The sequence below is a fragment of the Scomber scombrus genome, chromosome 8, assembly GCF_963691925.1.
Source record: "Scomber scombrus chromosome 8, fScoSco1.1, whole genome shotgun sequence".
Taxonomy (NCBI): Eukaryota; Metazoa; Chordata; class Actinopteri; order Scombriformes; family Scombridae; genus Scomber; species Scomber scombrus.
In genome coordinates, this window is record NC_084977.1 from 16,286,215 (window position 1) to 16,304,441 (window position 18,227).

The 18,227-nt window shown below is 42.2% G+C and overlaps 1 protein-coding gene across 1 annotated transcript; it reads right to left on the minus strand.

Moving 5' to 3' along the window:
* Nucleotides 1–10: 10 nt before the first annotated feature.
* On the minus strand, nt 11–12,888 carry enc3 (ectodermal-neural cortex 3). Its single transcript, XM_062424634.1, has 4 exons — nt 12,635–12,888; nt 10,413–11,447; nt 9,537–10,310; nt 11–1,488 (listed from the first exon to the last, which is right to left on the minus strand). The coding sequence occupies exons 2-3, from the start codon at nt 11,433–11,435 to the stop codon at nt 9,564–9,566; spliced, it is 1,770 nt and encodes a 589-aa protein (XP_062280618.1). The 5' UTR covers nt 11,436–11,447; nt 12,635–12,888; the 3' UTR covers nt 11–1,488; nt 9,537–9,563.
* Between the last annotated feature and the right edge of the window lie 5,339 nt (nt 12,889–18,227).

Sequence of the window (18,227 nt, forward strand, 5' to 3'; positions counted from 1 at the left end):
AACAACGGAATATGTTTTCAACAAGATGCCATTTATTGACAAGTTGAACTGTAGAAACATGGACAAGATGTGAAGTAACAGATAGTCTAACATATCACAATATTTGATACATCAGAGACTTGCACACAGAGCAAATTAAGTTTGTTGAAAGAGAAATAACTCAATTATTTGCTACAAAAAGGCTTTGATTATTCACACTACCCGAGCTGGGCTAAGACAAAGATACAAAATTAAGACCATTAAGAGATTTCTTTGTACAAATTGTGCAAATCAAAGGCTTCTAGAAATTAATTACAAAGCAAATATACAAACTACACACAAAAGACTATTAAAAAAGGTACTCAAATATGAAATTAAGCTACAAAGTATTTTTTAAACTACTTTGGGCACACTTAGCTCGTGTTATTTCAATCCAGAGTAATGCTAAGGTTAGCTTTTCATCTTTTGGCAATATTTGTGTTTTAAATATGAGCGCTGCTGTGAAGTACAATCATACAACACAAGGATGTCTTCTAAAATGAGTTCAGTAAAATGGTTCTCAAAAATAGTACATTCACAAAAAAATAAAACATTTAAAACACAGAAAATAAAGAGATTACCCTTCCTTGAAAAATACAGGCAATGCCCATCTATACAGAAAACAAGCTATACACAACCCTGAGACACAAAACACGTAAGAAAAATAATGACATGACTGGCAAATATCATCACTTGAAATAACATCTTGAAACAGAAAAGTAACTTCTTCAGCCATAATCGGCCACATTCTCTCTCTTGCGAGCGTGTATTTTAAGTGGAGGAGGAAGATACAAATTTAGCTCACCAAAATTGAGGGAAGCCCAAGTCCAAAAATCTAAAAATACAGACAGGAAGATTGTTTCTGTGCACAAAATCATACACTTCCCCAAATGTCTTCTCTCCTTCCTCATATGCAGTACACACCCAGTGTTGGAAGGATAGCTGACTTTCTTTTTTAGTTAACTGTAAAACAACAGGCCAGTTAAACTGCTTATCTACTGGCGGGATGATGTTTGATGATGAGTCAGTTGAGCAATACACGGCTGATACAGTCACAGTAGCTTATAAGCCTCAGGAAGTGAAACGAGAGAAGTCTGTGTGCAGGGACCATTCCAAGGCAGACCAAACATTCCTAATGCCCAGAGCACACGTCTCTGCTATCTTTTTCCTGGCTGTGCTTGGCATGATATACAGAGACGACTGTGAAGACCCTGCAGTGGCTACATGGGAAAGTTACACAAGAAGTATGAGTCAACAGATCAGGTGTAGAGAGGCTGGGGCCAGGCAGACGAGGAGACTACCAGTGTCTGGGCTGTTTCCAGGAATCAAGCCTCCAGTCCACTACTGAAGATACTGAATCAGGCTGGATGAACCCGCAGCAGGAACTCAGAAACCCTTCCTCTTCCTCCTCCACCTTGCTGAAGCCAGTGAAGGGAGACACATGCCGGCATACCAGACACCACGGCTGACCTGGGGAAAGAGACAGGGTGACAGAGGGAGATTAATGCTCCAGTCCTGTGAAGTGCTGTATGAGGACCCTGTGAAGGCTGACCACATGACTAGAGGGGCGGCCTGGACATTTCTCAGGGAACGGAAAAGGAATGTAGAGACTTGGGTCCTCCGGGCTGCACATCAGCTTATCACTGTGCCATTTTATCAGGCTTACCCGCATAGCGTTAATAATGCCGCAGGACGGGCCGTTATTTAACCAAAGTCCTCCTGGCATGTGGGATTAAGCTGCTCAAGCCATTTATGTCGCTTGGTAATAAATATCTGAGGGTGGCAGAGGAGAGGACTCCTCTCTGTAGAAATAAGCTTCTATGGATTCAGAAGAGGGGATGATAAAAAACACAGACATTCCTAAACCATCTGCTTTATCCGGATATAATTCATACTGAATGAGGCCTTCTTATGGTTCAATTTTCAAATTCTTGTATGTGTTAGGCACCATTTTTGACTACAAACACTCATGAACTCTCTGGAATCTCTGATCTCCGGCTTTTGCTGCAACCTCAGATACTTTGGCATCTAATTTTCCTCCCCTGATGTTATGGTGGAATGTACCACTGGATATTTGGGATGAAATGTGAACATGATGTCTACCTCCGATTTGCATGTTTGTGACAATATCTTGGGTGTTTGTGTGTGTTTGTGTGTTTGTGTGTGTGTGTGTGTGGAGCGGAAGGGGAGAGATGTCAGTTAGAAGCACCTTTTGCTCGAGGCTCGTTTAGATAACCTAATGAGCTCTCATTTCCATGGCTGACAAAGCCGGTCCATACTACAGAAGCTTCCACTGATTCATACGCATCTGCTGCTGTTGTGAATACACCGCCTGAAGCCTAACAGAAAGACACAACCTGAGTGACGTACTACTAGGGGTGGGTATTGGCATGAACCTCACGATACGATACGTATCCCGATACTTGGGTCACGATACGATACATATCACAATATTGCGATCTAAAGAGTTTATGTATTTCAGATTATATTGATTAGAGGACAAATTGAGTCAAATCCATTTCATTCATAACAGCAATTTTTTATTTCAATGAATGAAACATTAACAATATTTGTTTTATTTCTTACAGCTGAAACACTGAGCTGAAAACTGAAATAAAGTGCACAGTAGTTTTTCACAGTATGAAATCTGAACTGAAGTTCAAATGAAAAGAAAATACCTATGTGCATGCAGTAAAAAAGTATAAGAAAATAAAGTGCAGAATAGCCCTTTTGTTCCTCTAATCAAAATAAATAATAAAGTAAAAAAACATAAACATTCTGAAATGGATAGACCTAAAACTTGTACTTCACTTGGTTTAACCGCTTTCTTCACCTCTTCATACATCGCGGGTACAGCTGTGTCCACCATGTACCCTCGTTGTGGTATCTTGAAACGTGGCTCTAAAGTGTGCAGCATCCACCTGAATCCAGCATTATCAACGACGCTATAAGGGAGTAAATCCTTACAGATAAAGTGCACAATCGCCTCTGTTATGCGCTGTGCGCGAGGTGAGGTGGAGGGCAAAAAGTTGTGCAGCGTCGTCTGGCTCGGTTGAGGTTTTGGCGGCTGCTTCAACACCTCAGCGTGGTGTCTCAAGAGATGAACTCGCAAGTTTGTTGTGTTTCCACAATATTTTACCCGCGCGAAACAAATTCTACAGACAGCGTTGTCTTTGTCGAGCTCCCTTTTTTCTTTGTTTTTCATTTGGAAGCCGAAGTGCTTCCACACGTCGGCTTTAAATTGCGGTGGTGTTATCAAGTTATTAGCCATTTTGATCGTAAATAAGCAGCTTCCTCTAGCACAGAAATGAATGCACCACACAGCAGAGTGGCTCTTAGGCGCCATCTACCGGACTGGAGGCAAAGAAACCCTACTGTATTCACAGCGCGTCTTAACACCAATCAATCATTATTTTAACAAAGTATCGATATTTGGAGTTGAACAAATCGATATTTTATCGGCCAGCAAAGTATCGCGATATATTGGTGTATCGATTTTTTTACCCACCCCTACGTACTACTATAACTACAACAGGGAGGCAACAAGAGGTTACAACTCATATTAAGCAGCAGAAGAAAAATATTGTCTGCTTATACATAAGAACTCTCTGGAACAAGGCTAAAATTAATTACTCTGGCAAGTTGCCAGCCAGGCAAATGTACTTTCTTGTATTAAACCAGCTTGCTAAACTTCACATGACTTGATTGTAGACAACAAATGTAAAGAATGCTGTACGTTTTCAGTTGAAATGCTTTGAGGCAGAAACAGACTACGGCGGCATCTGTAGTTTTTTGAACTAGGGCCAATGCAATAGTCATGTGTTGGTACTAATGCTAAAAGTTTTTGTTGCAAAATCCCATCATTTACCTCCTTGAATTCCCCGACCCAATCATATTCCTTTAACAAAAGACTCCAAGTCGAATAAAAGCAGATGTGCAAGAACTTAACTGCCTAATATTAACTGTATGAAATTGGCAACATTTTTATTTAAAGCACTGGCTGATAAAAGTAAACAAAACTATCTGACTGTTCAATGTAATCTTTCAGTACTTGGCAGTTCAATAAGGTTTGATAACCGGCCCTAAAACCAACTGCGTACATTTACTGCAAGACAAACTCTGCTCACCCCGATCAAAGCCAGAGTCAGGCAGCAGCACCAGCACTAATCACGTGCAACTGCAAGCCTGATGGAAGTTTCCACTGCTGCTCTGTGTGTACATAAGCATGGGTCACTGCCTGCTCCTCTCCACTCTCTGCTGCGGCTGCTGGTCTAATCTCTCTCAAGTGCTGATAATGAAGAGCATGCCTCTGAATCTTAAAAACTCGCTGCTGAGCAATATCACTATTTCATAGGAATTGCAGCTTTACATTTCAGTCATCTATCTCTGTCTACATTTATGTTGTCGAGTCAGCTGCCTGATCTGAACTCAGGCCAACAATATGAAGAGGGTGCAGAGTTTATTACAGTCATTATCTCACAGATCAAAAAGCCCCGACTTCTTCTGTGATTTCTTGTGCATTATTTAACTTTTTCAATATGAATAGCAGTCCACAGGGGAACAAAAAAAGTTGGACTGCAAAAAAGTATTCCACAGAGACAGCTATGACCTACAGAGGTTATATGTCTGCCATCACTGGTGCATCCATCAAACAACACCATGCCTGTCTCACATCATCATACTTCAGCTCTGTCAGCCACAACAAGGCTCCAGTTGTCACCATTAATGATCTCCAGCCTGTCTCACAGTTTCTTCATTATTACCCGTCACGACAACATCAGTTATACGTTGTTCACCTTTTACCCATATGATAAACCTCAGTTGTTTGTATGGAAATCTCACCCTGATGTGCATTTAAGCTTTTGTTACATTCTCGCTGTACCAAAATAAGTAAACTGACCTTCACAAATCAAACATCTTACTGTGAGTGAAATGTTTTGAGTGAATATGAATGGGATGTAAACAGGTGGCGGGGTTAATAACTGTAACCCAGGCGCCCTGTGTGATTCTTTGGTCTGGTCCACTGCAGGAACCACAGTGTGCAGCTGGGAGGGACAGAGGAGTCCATGTGGCCTTCAGCAGACCAAACAGATGGTCTGGGAATGTATGAAGTGATTGGATCTGGTTCTCTGACTCTGTCTGCTCCCATCACATATCTTTCTCCTCAAATATTAAACTTTTGTACAACTTAAAAAATAAATGACGTGTATCATGCCATTCATCTCCATTTTCTTTTAGCTTGATTGTAGCGTGGTATGCATCTGCGTCTTCCAGAAGCCCAATTACCCACGATATGCCAAACCAAAGCTAAGACCCCTTTCTTAATCTGTCCCCTGTGTCCAACACGGCCTGTGCCATGTTTACTAATGGCCACCCAGAATTCCACTGTATGGATCCATGTGTGAATAACAGTCACTTCATTTACATGGGCTTGTATTGTTTTCAGGGACAAAGACTCTGAGATGAGCTCAGAGAGAGACATGAGCATCTCAGTACAGCTGCAAAATCTAATGAGCCACGTCTTGATGAATCCTTGCAGAAAACGTTAGTCTCTGGTTTAAGACTGGAACAAAGAGGGGCTCTGTAACTGAATACGCGCCACTTCAGTGCTACTTCAGAGGCGAAAATATTACGTAATCCAGATTAATTACCAGGCAGACACACTCTGTCCTATCCCAGCTGGCTTCCTGAAGAGGCCCCTGTAACTGTATGACAGCTCGTCTCTTTTTAAGGGTGTAATCAAATTAGTCTGGGTGATTATTCAGCCATTTTAAGCATCTTTCCTCCTTTTCCTTTTTGTTACTCGCAGCATGGAGAAAGACCAATAAAAACTCCATTAAGTTTATGCAAATTTAAGCAGCCGTGCTGAGGGCTGTAATGTGGCAGATTGATTACTCGAGGGACCGGAGACGAAGTGTGTGTGCACGTGCTACCACTAACGGTGTATGTGTGTGTCGTTGTTGTACACAGATGCCACAATAAAAGCCTCATTCAGCTTGTGTTCCTGGTGGCCCTCACAGTGAGGCATTAATAAAACATTAGTATTGAGTGACTGGGGCCTCTGCACTCCTCCTCCATGATCCCACCGTGACCTTTCCATTTTACAGCAGCTGTCTGGGATGCAGAGAGCCTGCCGAGAACTCCCTTAGTGACCCTTGCCCTCTCCAGGTGTACCCTATCACACAGAGCCGTGCCCACCACATAAGAGCTTCGGTTGAAGCCGTTAAAAAAGGAGAATGCTGCTTATGCCTGTGATTTTTGAGAGAGGTGATGGGGAGGGAGGGATAGAGAAGGAGAAGGGAGGAGGAGGAGGAGGGGGCGCTGAGAAAACAAAGGCTCAAGTATAGATAATAGTCATTTCTGGGGCCGCCACAGTTCAGTGGTTTAAAGAGTGAGACTGTGCTGAACTTTGTGCAGAGATCTCTGGTTACATCCTGGTACCAACAACTGACCAGATTACACCCCTTATGCTACTCTGCCAGCTACCACCAAAACACACACAGACATATTATTTAAAGCCTTGCTGGTAGCTGTTAAGACTGTGCTGGAAAAAACCAAAGTACAAAAATGAAATCTGCATGTTCTTAGTCTGTTTGAGAATCTTACAAAGGTTATTTACCTCCCCCCTCCTGACCATAACAAATACGAGTCTTAATGTTTTTAGTTTTACAAATACTTTTCCATCAACAGTGGGTCCTGGCTTGGCCCTGGAGTCTGTGGTTAGTCACATCTGGTCAAATTGCACAGCAGGGCTACAAACTACAGTAGGTGGTGACAAAAAGACCAGAGAGGTTGGTAATCCCATACAGGCCACATAACTGCCAGGACAACTGAAATGCCTCAACCGCAAGGCAACATTAACAAATCTTTACTAATGGGAATGCAGGCCACACCTTCATTCCTCCCAAATTAGAGTAAGGATGGCTGGCTGTTTAAAGGACAGGCAATGCCAGCAATGCAACTGCCCGTGTGTGTGTGTGTGAGAGACACAAAATAGCATGCGTGGAAAACGAGTGGTTTCACAACTGCGTAAAAACTCAAAACACTAGTGAATACTTGAACAGCTGACTGGCGGTTTTCGGCCCGGTACACATAAAAGAAGTCCATGTGCACAAATACACACACGCACACACTCACAATTATTTTTCTCTCTGACCCCAGCTGAAAGTTGACAGCCTCGGGAGCAAAGTATTTTTAGGCAGGCGTTAGTCTCGGCTGCCAAATGGCGCAAAATATAGCTTAGCTTCTTCTGGTCTTACTCGCTCTCCTCTTCTTCTCCTTCTGTGTGTATGTGTGTGTATGCGCATGTCCTTTGTTCCCTACATTTTTGCCACTTCACTCCTCCTCTCAAGTCCTGCTGTTGCGGGTGCAGAGAGAGACAAGCAGCATCAGGGTAGGACGCCTGCTTAACAAGCGAGACTTCTGGAAATCTGAGCTTTTTCCATCTCTGCTGTAATTAAACATAAAGGCAGTCGGCAGTGGGATGGGAGCTACGGTAAATGTAAGCGTTCATAGGGATGCAGTGCCTTGATCTTTCATAGCCAGCCTGTCTGTCTCCATCCCAGCCCAAAAACCTAGGCTACCATGGAGACAGTGGTCCATACTAGCAGCCTTGTAACACTAAGACCCCAGCTCCATCATATCCAGCTGTTTACTGTAGACACAAGTCACACATAAGCCCTCTGCTTCTCACTTGCTTCCGCTCAGCCTCAGAGTTCTTGGCAGCGTAACAAAGAGCTTATTTGGAGTCATTTTACTGTTTGCCAGACAGAAAAAAAGCAGTTGTTTTGCAGTATAAAGGAGAGTGATGGACCCAAACCTCCATTATGAATGCTGACCAATCTGCCAAAATGAAAATAACTAAATATGAAGCTATATAGAAACTTACTTTATTTACCTCTGTATTCCTATTTAGATCAGTGACACTACTAGAATGTATTTCTTGATAAATAAAAGGACTTGAGTGGGCACTGAAATAAATGCAAACAACAGGAGTTTTTATGCTATGATCACAAATTCAGATATGAAAATGGTAACAAGTCACTAGTATTTCTTTTCTTGAAATACTAGAGTTAGACTGAAGCTTTGTGTCAGATGGGCTGCATTAAACCAGATAGTCTAAAGCACAAAAAAATACATAGACATATGCATTGTGAAAGCTCAGTGAATGTTGTTGGTGTAATAAAACCCTGCCTTGTTCTTTCTTTGAAATTTCATTGCTCTAATAAAGATAAAACCATAAACCAACAATAAAGATGCGGCAGAGTCTGAAAAAAGCGAATCAAACGACAGCAATGAACTGTTTCCCACTGATTGCATCAGTGCTGTAAAATAATATAAATAAGATCACAGGATGTCGCTGCATACTGTGAAACTTAAAACTAACTCTAACACCATCAGACTCATATGAAAAAAACCTGCAAGCCTTCAAAATATCACTGAATTTCCTCCTACAAATTCATTTACTAGCCCCCCATCCCTCCTGTCGAGCTCACCTCATGAAACCACCTCAGGAAAAATGTATCATGTCTTATCTAACAAGAAGCTGTGAAAACTGCCACCTGTTATTTCTTCAGGCAGATAAGGCCGAGCAATACTTCACTGATAGGGCATGTAACATTTCAGTCAATCATATTTTCATACGCTGGATTCTTCCTTTTTTTTCCCCATACCTGCCTGATAAGATCACTGATCTAACTTTTTTCCCCCACTTCAAGTAGCACAGATTTCTCTTCCATCCAAACATATGGTACTGAAATAAGTAACAAATGTAACTTTTTATCCTGCAAAGCACTGTGTAAACATAATTTAAAAAAAGGTGCTATAAGTGTAAAATTATGTAATTTTTATTAGAGAAAAAGAGGTCTTGTATCACTAAGTGTACACCGGAATGAGGGTGAGAAGTTAGGTATGGATACACATAAAAAGCCAATGAAACATACTTATAGGCTCTTCTGTAAAGCTCACCAAAACCTCATTACTCTCCTCTGGCTCCAGGCCCTTCATATGTTAAACATCACGTGTCACGTCACTTTTTATAGCTTTCAACTGTTTCAAGGTACCGACTGACCCATTACAGGTAGCCCTGCGGAGCGGCCTTCCCTCTTGCCTGCCTGGTGCTACAAGCACAGACCTGATCCCTGCCTCTCCACCTCGCTCCCGTCAGTGACAGAGGTCTTGTGTTGTAGCCCTTGCTCTGTAATTACCAGCACTGCTGACATTCCTCCTGCGCTCTAAACCAGGACTCCACCATGTTTATCCAACACCCAGCCGTCACAGCAGCTAGATAATATGTAACTGTAACCACTAGCAACACTCAAAACAGTCAGGGGGTTTTAAACTGGCCTCGTCCAGTTCAGACTGACATTCACCTGGGTCTGTTAAGTAAGTCTGGTTTAAATTCATATAAAATATTCTGTTTTAATAAAGTGAGCTCCCTTATATTATCTGACAATAGAAGGGACACTGTGTATGACATGTATAATTAACATTAGTTTAAAGAGACTATAATTACTCACCGTTGAAACCTCAGAGTCAGCGTGTCTCTAGGCTGGGAGGTACTTCCATGTGCTGACGAAGGCGGTGGGAATGAGTGAGTAGGGCACGCTGGTCACACTGTCCCAAGAGTCTGATGATGGATCATAACAGTCTAGTGTTTTACACCTCTGAGCCCCAAAGTACCCCCCGACCACATATAGTCTGTTTCCTGATGCCACTGCATGACAGCTGATCCGTTTCGCTGTTACGTCACCAAACTTTGACCACTGGTACGTCTCACTGTTGAACCGGTATGCAGAGCTGGCTGAGAACTCTGTGTCGCCCCCAATCACAACAACGTGGTTTCCGACCACGGCTGCTGCCGTGTAGCGCCACAGCTGTGGACAGGAGGCTGGTACTGACCACCGGTTCTGGCAAGGGTCAAAACACTGCACCTTGGGATATTTGTCTCTGTTTACACTGGTTCCACCAAAGGCAAAGAGTTTGTTTTTGGCACCGACGACAGCAGCATTGCTCACACCTTCTCTGAGTGGAGCCACGAGGGTCCATTTGTTGGTCTGAGGATCATACTGCTCCACCTGTTTGAGAGACACAGATGGAGATGCAGGGAAGGATCCTGCAAGAGAAGTGTGTCCTCCCACAACAAATAGCATGTGGTCGAGCTCCGCAGACCCATGTCCAAATCTAGCTACTAACATGGGTGCAGCTTTGGACCATTCATCATGTAATGTGTCGTACACCCAGACATCTTTGGAGGCCCCATTCTCTGAGCCACGTCCTCCTGTAACATAAACCTGAGACCAAAGAAGAAGAAAAATCACTGTATAAGTACAACTACAACAGTTTTTAAAATCTAGTATAATATTTTTATATCCAGATTTTCATCACATGCATACCTTGCAGCCAATGGCACAGGCGCTGCATTCTTTTCTGGGGCTTGGGATGTCTGTTTTGGGGGTGATCTCCTTGGTCTTGTTGTCAATCACGTAGACTTTATCACACATGAATGTCTGTCCTCCCAGCAGCAGCAGGGCCTGGCTGACCTTTCTTGGCCGGGCACAGAACCCTGTTACTATACCGTCGTTCTGGAGGATCCTCATCTTACACCGCACGGCATCTTCGACGATCTCCCTGCCAACTTTGTGACACATGACCAGCTCCTCCGAAGCAACGTTTTTCAGCAGGTACGTCTCGGGGAGCAGCGCCAGGCGGACACAGCGCAGCAGCTCAGGCAGCTCACTGTGCCGCTGGTCCATGTCCGCCTTGACCCAGTCGATGACTGCCTCGTACACCAGGCTCTCATCCTCCACCTCCAGTTCCTCACTGAGGATCAGCTCCTGGACTTTGTCTCTGGGCAAGTTCAGGAAGTCCTCTGTCTTGTAGAGGGTAGCAAAATTTGCCAAGCACATTCGCCACGACAGCTCATACAATCTCTGGCACTGGTGAGCATCTGACAGCAACATCATCCCCAGACAGTTGGACTGGTGGAGGTTCTTTTCTAGAAAGTCTGCCGCCGCATCCCTAATGTCATGGAACTGAAGCATGTCGCCTGCCTCCAGGAGTGACTCTGCATTTTCCTCGTTAATTATGATTCGCGCTGAGTAGGCATAATCAAGCAACAGCTCCAGCACTTCCGGATGGAGAGAGTCATGGAAGTTGACTTCAGCATCGCGGCTCTCCCTGAGTCCGCCACTGAACATGGCCTCAAAATATCGACTACAGGAGGCCAGGACAGCCCGGTGGCAAGGGAAAGCCCGGTTTCCAGCCTTCAGCAAAACATCTGTGAAGACTTTTCGTTTGCGTAGTAGGTTGAGTTGAGTCAACAGGCTGTCGGCATGGGACGTCTTGTGGAAGAGATGGATGTTCATGGAGCCGGAACTAGAGCGAGACTTTCGGTTTTCGTGGTTACTGACAGACATCTTGACATGGACCTGGGGCAGAAAATACAGAAGAGTATTTTTTAAAACAAGTGGGAAGAGCCACTGCTTTGGTAACTGTTTTTATGATGAACACGAGGGAGACATTTTATGAATTTATGAAACACTCATAATGAGCATGCTGGGTCACAACGGAAATGAACTTCAGACTTTAGTTAGAGATGAAAGGCGGTCAGATAAGGAGCACTCCCACAGAAAGCCACCTTGCGTACACTGTGTGGCAAAGAGATACTGTAATATAAAACATACAGAACAAAAGATGACAAATCAGCTACATTTACAAAAGCTCTCTGTTATTAATGACAGAGCACCTGGGTGTGTTACCTTATATCACATCTTTCCACCCCTATAAACATATCAGGGTTGTGAGTCACCTCCAACCACAGCTAGCGCTAATAAATTCCTGCCAGTTTGTTCTGTTCCCTCACTGGCTCTCATACAAGGTGGTGCCAAAGGCAAAGCTTTCAAGCCCACATAAGATGTGACACCTCAGACCAGCTCCTTTAAGGATAAAATTATGTAACCTCCATGCAACAGATTTAAAAAAAATCTTTTGATCATCTGCAGTGGGGTTTGACAGGCTGAGTGGGATGTTAATCTGGGTTAGAGACATATATGCTGAATTTACAACAAGATTAACTTTACTGCATCTTGAAGATAAACAAAGACTGTACACAACTTGAAAACGACCAAATAAATATCTTCGCTTTAAAGCCTCCATTGTTTGATAGCAGATACATGTAAATCGGCTATTCAATCCCACTGAAAGGGGGTGAGAGGGTGTGGGGGGGGGGGGGGGGGGGGACTTCCGTGGAGGGACTCAGCGTGAAATCCAATTCGTTTTGTGCAGTAAATGTGAAACTACGGTCAGCACTTCAGCATGCGCTCAGCTTTCCTCCCAAGTTAGCAGCAGCCCTGCAAACATCATCCAAGGCTGCTACAACACACACACACACACACACACACACACACACACACACACACACACACACACACACACACACACACACACACACACACACACACACACACACACACACACACACAGAGCAAACATCAAAGGATCCCGTGTATGCCCCTGTAACCAAACTTCTCACATTTCGGAAGCTGCAGAAAACAAACAAGCACCGACGACAGACGCTTCATTTGGATTAATTAACATGTAAATAACTGCTGTTTACCTTGATAGGAAGCAAAGAAGCAAAGCTGATCCAGATTCTTAATCTCGGCTTCAACTTCTTCCACCGTTGGTTTTGTTTGAAGTTGTGGCACAAATTCCGACAAAATCCGCTTTCCGAGTTCAACACTGTCCTAACCTAAACCGTCGCAAAACTGACGAGCCATTTGTCTCCGTCGCGAGTTTTGACTTCACACTAAAACTCAAAACAATGTAACAAAAGACAGAAAAGTTGGTGAGCCGTGTTTGCTCTCATGAAGCCACGCAGCTTGCAGCAGAGCAGCGAGCTGAGCGGAGCGGATAGAGAGAGGGAGCACTAGTGTTCTGGATAGCTCCTCCTCCTCCTGCTGCTGCCGTCCAATCAGCTCAAACACCCAAACATATCTTTATTCTTTATCCCATTGCAGAGCCTGCAGAATCACACATTAGGCTACTGCCAGAAGAACACAAAAACACCTGTCACCATGTTTCACCTGTTTGAAAGTGCTCGCAGGAGAACCGCTCTCATTTGTCTCCATGGAGTCAAGGCAACATCATTTAAAGAGCTTCGACATTAAAAAGGATTAAGAGTAGGGGAGACCGGGGCTTGTTTTCACACTTTTTACACTCATATATTTCTTGGAATCAATACATCATATATTTTTTTAAAAGTGTACCAGATGAAAGGGGTTATAGGCAATCAAATGGAGAGTGTGAACATGTGACATGTTGCCCCACCATCGGGTAAGTTGTCTCACTATACAGGGTAAGATGTCACACTGGATTTTGCAACTAATAAAACAAGGACAAAATGATTGTTCTTCTTTTTACTTGAAAGTGAACATTGAAGTCAGGCACAGACAATGTTTATCATTCAGTTTGAAAAAGTCATTGAACATGGCCATTGAATAAACGTTAACACAAAATATGATGCAACATGCTCTGGATTAAAGTCCTTAGGAACTGCTGGCATGTAGGCTATGGCTCTCAGTCTCAAATGCCTGTTTTACCTTTCTTAAACTCAAAATTCCAGATTGAATTGAACTATAAAAATTTAAACCAGTCCTGAAATGTGGCCATAGTTCCAACAACAACTGGAAGATTCATAAAAAAATGACTGAGACATGTTGCCTTAAACTACCATGTTTGCTAAAGCTATCTCTAGTTTAAAGTTAGCTTAAAACAGAACAATGATTGAGGTATGACAGGATGCCTAAATCTCTCCTCTAAAAAGTCCACATTTATCACTGTTAGGATTTTTACCTGAAAGAAGCTTATTTTGAAATATACCAAGTTGATATTTTTTACTTTGGGTTGTGCAAAATGGTTAATTGGTGCTCATCTCAGCTCACAATGTGCTATTCCCTTCTCAGACAGGACATGGCACCTGACCATGTAAAGGAAGAAAACTAGTATTCCACTTTTTAGTTGTGCACTCTGGTGGAGAAGATAATTGCAAAGTGACAATTTACCCGTGTGACAACAAGCCCCGGTCTCCCCTACATATAAAAGAAAGGGAAAGCATATATATATATATATATATATATCGGTTATATATATATCGACTACACACACACACACACACACACACACACACACACACACACACACACACACACACACACACACACACACACACACACACACACACACACACACACACATATACTAAACCATAATAAAACAGAAAGTGTCTGGTTTGGAAGGGATGATACACAACCCTTGATCGACATGCAATATAGAGATGACATGAAGATGAACTGCTTGAAAAAGAATGGGGCAATAAGAAAAAGGAGATAAAAGAAGAACTACAGAAATGGGAAAATAAATCAAATAGTTATAAAACTAGAATTTAAATCATAAAGACTTTTGTCTTCTCTAAATTGTTGTTATTAGCTATATTTCATCCCTCCCAATGAACAGACAGTGGACACAGGAAGTGTTGTTTAACCCCTTCACGCAATGCCCAATAAAAGGCCGGGTCTGAAGACATACGTGCTCACTATGCGAGCTCTCGAATTGCGCTGCTGCCCGAAATGCGCGGGGGTGCGAGGGCCCATTCAATGCTGCTTGCAGATTTAATTATGATTAGAATAGAGCATAAAATATAAAATAAAATAAAAGATAATGAGATAGAAGGACCAAATAGTACAGCCCAGTGGGTTATATTAACTAATAGACCCAAATTAAATTGAATAAAAGCCAATAGGAAACGTTTCAAGCCACAACTGAGAAGCAGCTTTCAGGTTTTCTGGGTTTTTTCCAAATATGTAATGCATAGAAACTGAATGCCAGCCTCTCTGTGCCTTTAGGAACCAAATATAGATGTTACATCAGCATATTCTCAACCCAGTCTCGGGTTCAAGCCCCCGTAATGCAGGCAAACATGTCAAACACTGACTGAATCTGTAACAGTCTGCTCTGTGTGCTGGGCCAGGATTTTAGAAATTTAGAGGTCATGAGTCCCTCCAACAAACTGATCAGCATCTCTGCTCTACCAAGCACCAGGATCAGCGCTACCCCTGTGCCAGCTCCACATAACAAACAGTCTTAATAATCATATGATGGCAGGTTAAAGTCCCTCTGAGGGACCATGAGATTGTTTCTACGGCTGAATTCCTCGCATTGTCTTCAGGATTTAAGTACTCGTGACGTTTACAGGAATTCATCAAGAATGCTCCTCAGTTCAGAATAAGCATCAGCCAAGTCAGCCTGTACAGTACGTACAAGGAACCTCATGCGCTGCATAAAAAGGTATCACTCAGATGATATGAACACCAATATTACCATATTTAAGTAGAGATTTGAGAAAATAGGTCGGTATGTGTGTTTGAAAGTATAATTAAAGAAGCAGATATGCAAGATAGGCTACACATAGTTTGTTGTTGGGACATGTACCAACATGTCTTGCAGGGATAATTAACAACATTAATAATGGCTCTATACCATAGATACATACATAGATATGCTGGTGGCTCAACACCAGGTAAAGGGAGAAGATTAATCGTTAATATTGTTGGTTGCACCTGTGCTTTTCCTGCTGCGACAAGTCAAAGTGTTGCTCTGCTGTGAGAAAGCTAACGAGAAAGAATAGTAGTCAGAAATTTCATAGATCTACTTATATGACATGGTGGATCACAGATATTTGTAATGTTGTAAGTCTCATCTTTATTCAAACAATAGAGATTTTTGGGACATTTGGAGGGGTGGGGGGGTGGTATCTGTCACTCAACAGCTGCTTTTGAAGATCAAGAGCTGCTGCTCTTTCTTCTCCACCTGTGTTTGTGTGTTTGTGAGAGTGTGCGTGTTTGAGAGCAAAAGAAGAAGATAAAAAAGACATTCAGACTTCCTTTCTTCCACAATTTGGTCTTGTTTCCTTAATACAGATTTAAATCTGAGAGCATCTCATACCTCAAGATACCAAATGTATTTTCTTACACTTGAAAGTCCTGAAGTAACCACTCAACCAACCTCAAAGTTTGACACCAATAAACACACTCATGGGTAATTCACATTCTCATAACCATTGTTGCCAGTGCTCATTTAAGCTTCCCTTGTAGCTGATGGGGCCAAATGCTTTCATACACACAAGTGTGCCTAAAGGAGATTAAGAATTTAAGAAGATTAGATTAATGAACTCATGATTGTAATCTAGGGTTAATTCATTTTGCTGCACTTTAACCCAACCCCTCCCCTCCCCCCTTTCAGTCCTGTGGCTTGAAGCCAAACTGGTCCAGGGACTTATGTGTATGTGTGTGTATTTGCATGTGAGTGGGTGCAAGCATTGTGTAACTGCTCATTAATTACTTTAAGGCAGGCACGCCACGAATCAGACCCCCCACAATTATTCCGTCTCCAGCATTGCAACAAGCCACTCACAGTGTCTGTTTAGATGACAGTAACCGTCACTCCATTGATGCCTGCAGACTCACTGTACCACATATTCTTTTCACTCATGGCAGGTGGTCTTCTCAGTGAGGTCATCCTATCTGAAACATAAGGAGAGGGGTCCTAGGAGGGGGTCATCCTCATGCCTCAAGCCTCCTCATGGCCTCGGGACTAAAAACAATGCTGAGGTTCTTATGCATTTCTATTTCTGTAGTTGACTCCTGCTCTTCCTGTAATGCTAGTTTGAAGTAAATGTTTTATTTATTTACCCTTTCACACAGTTCTAGTTGACAAGTTTAGTCTCTACTGAAATGTGAACTTATTCATCTATTTAAACAAAGCAATTATACAATAACAAACCTGGAATGACTAACTGTGTAAAGGATATACTTAAGATAAATGAGAGGAAATATATTTTAAATTATGTACTGTCACTGCATTTTTTTATTTTATTTATTTTCAAATAGCCTGTCATGGAGAATCAGGATATATGCTTGCTGTGGATTTATTTATAAACTTTATCATAACAAAATTCAGCCAACGTAAATACAAGACACAAAAAGGCTCAAATCTTAGAGACTCTATTTTAGCCTTTAATTCTAATCTTTTTTTTCTTTGTGTATTTGGGTATTGTATTCTATTATTTGGATTTGTCTTACTGTCAATGTTGTTGTGTGTTTGTTCTGTGAGTATGTTTTGATGAACAGCTGGATGAGACAAAGACTTTGGATTATTTACTATTGTGTATTATTTATTCTATTCTATTCTATTCTATTCTATTCTATTCTATTCTATTCTAAGACAAAAATAAGCAAAATAACCTATCCAGTAATTTATTTAATATAAATCAATCAGAATGGTCCAAAACTGGACATAATCAAACCATATTGTTGCTACAATGATATGGCTGCATATGCTATAAATTCCTTGTTGAAACTGTTAAAGGAAGATGAACAGTATATCTGATCATATATATTGAAAGTATACTTTTATCAATCGTTACAGGTATCTCTTGGTGGCACAATTTAAGAGAAGTCCCAGGTGGAGATGGAGTCTAACTCACTCCATTAGAAAATTTGAGTGGACTGATTAAGTGGAGTATACCGACACCTAGTGGAAAACGTGCATACACGCGCAGTATTTGTAAAGGACCGGGTGTATGTGTGCTGACAAGCCATCTGTGTCCTTAAAGTCCCCATCCACTCATCTTGTTCCTCTAGCTGGATGTTTGAGCTTCACTATGCAGAATAATGTTTGTGCAGAGTTTGGCACTTGAAAGATGTTTTCTCAATTATCTGCCGGAAGTGGAAAGTTTCTCTGAGCTCATTGAAAATCGTATTTTTTGGGGTGTGTATGAGAATGATTTGTGATATCCTAACTAGTTAGCAAGCCAATTCTGGTACAGTACTCAATTTACACAAGTATGATGTGGAGACGTGAAACCTCCAGTGCACACAACACTGAGAATGGACCTTACAGTGGAATATAATAATGGACCCCTTGGATCCAGTCGGAGGTAACACATTATCTGAATACTTATGTGACCTTCTCCATCCATCTATACCGAGTAGGACATTGAGGCCTGCTGACCTGGGTTTACTGGTTGTCCATCTTTTCCACCTGAAAACAAAAGGTGATCTGGCCTTTGAAGTAGTGGCTCCAACACTATGGAACTCTACCTTTAGGGTTACGGTCTACAGCCTCTGTAGAGTGGTTTAAAAAGCAACTGA

Bases quoted from the DNA above. Each gene is read 5' to 3' on its own strand.
- enc3 (XM_062424634.1), bottom strand. From the start codon at position 11,435: ATGTCTGTCAGTAACCACGAAAACCGAAAGTCTCGCTCTAGTTCCGGC. The intron at 10,311-10,412 runs GTATGCATGTGA...CTTTGGTCTCAG, and splicing joins CCTGTGCCATTGGCTGCAAG to GTTTATGTTACAGGAGGACG.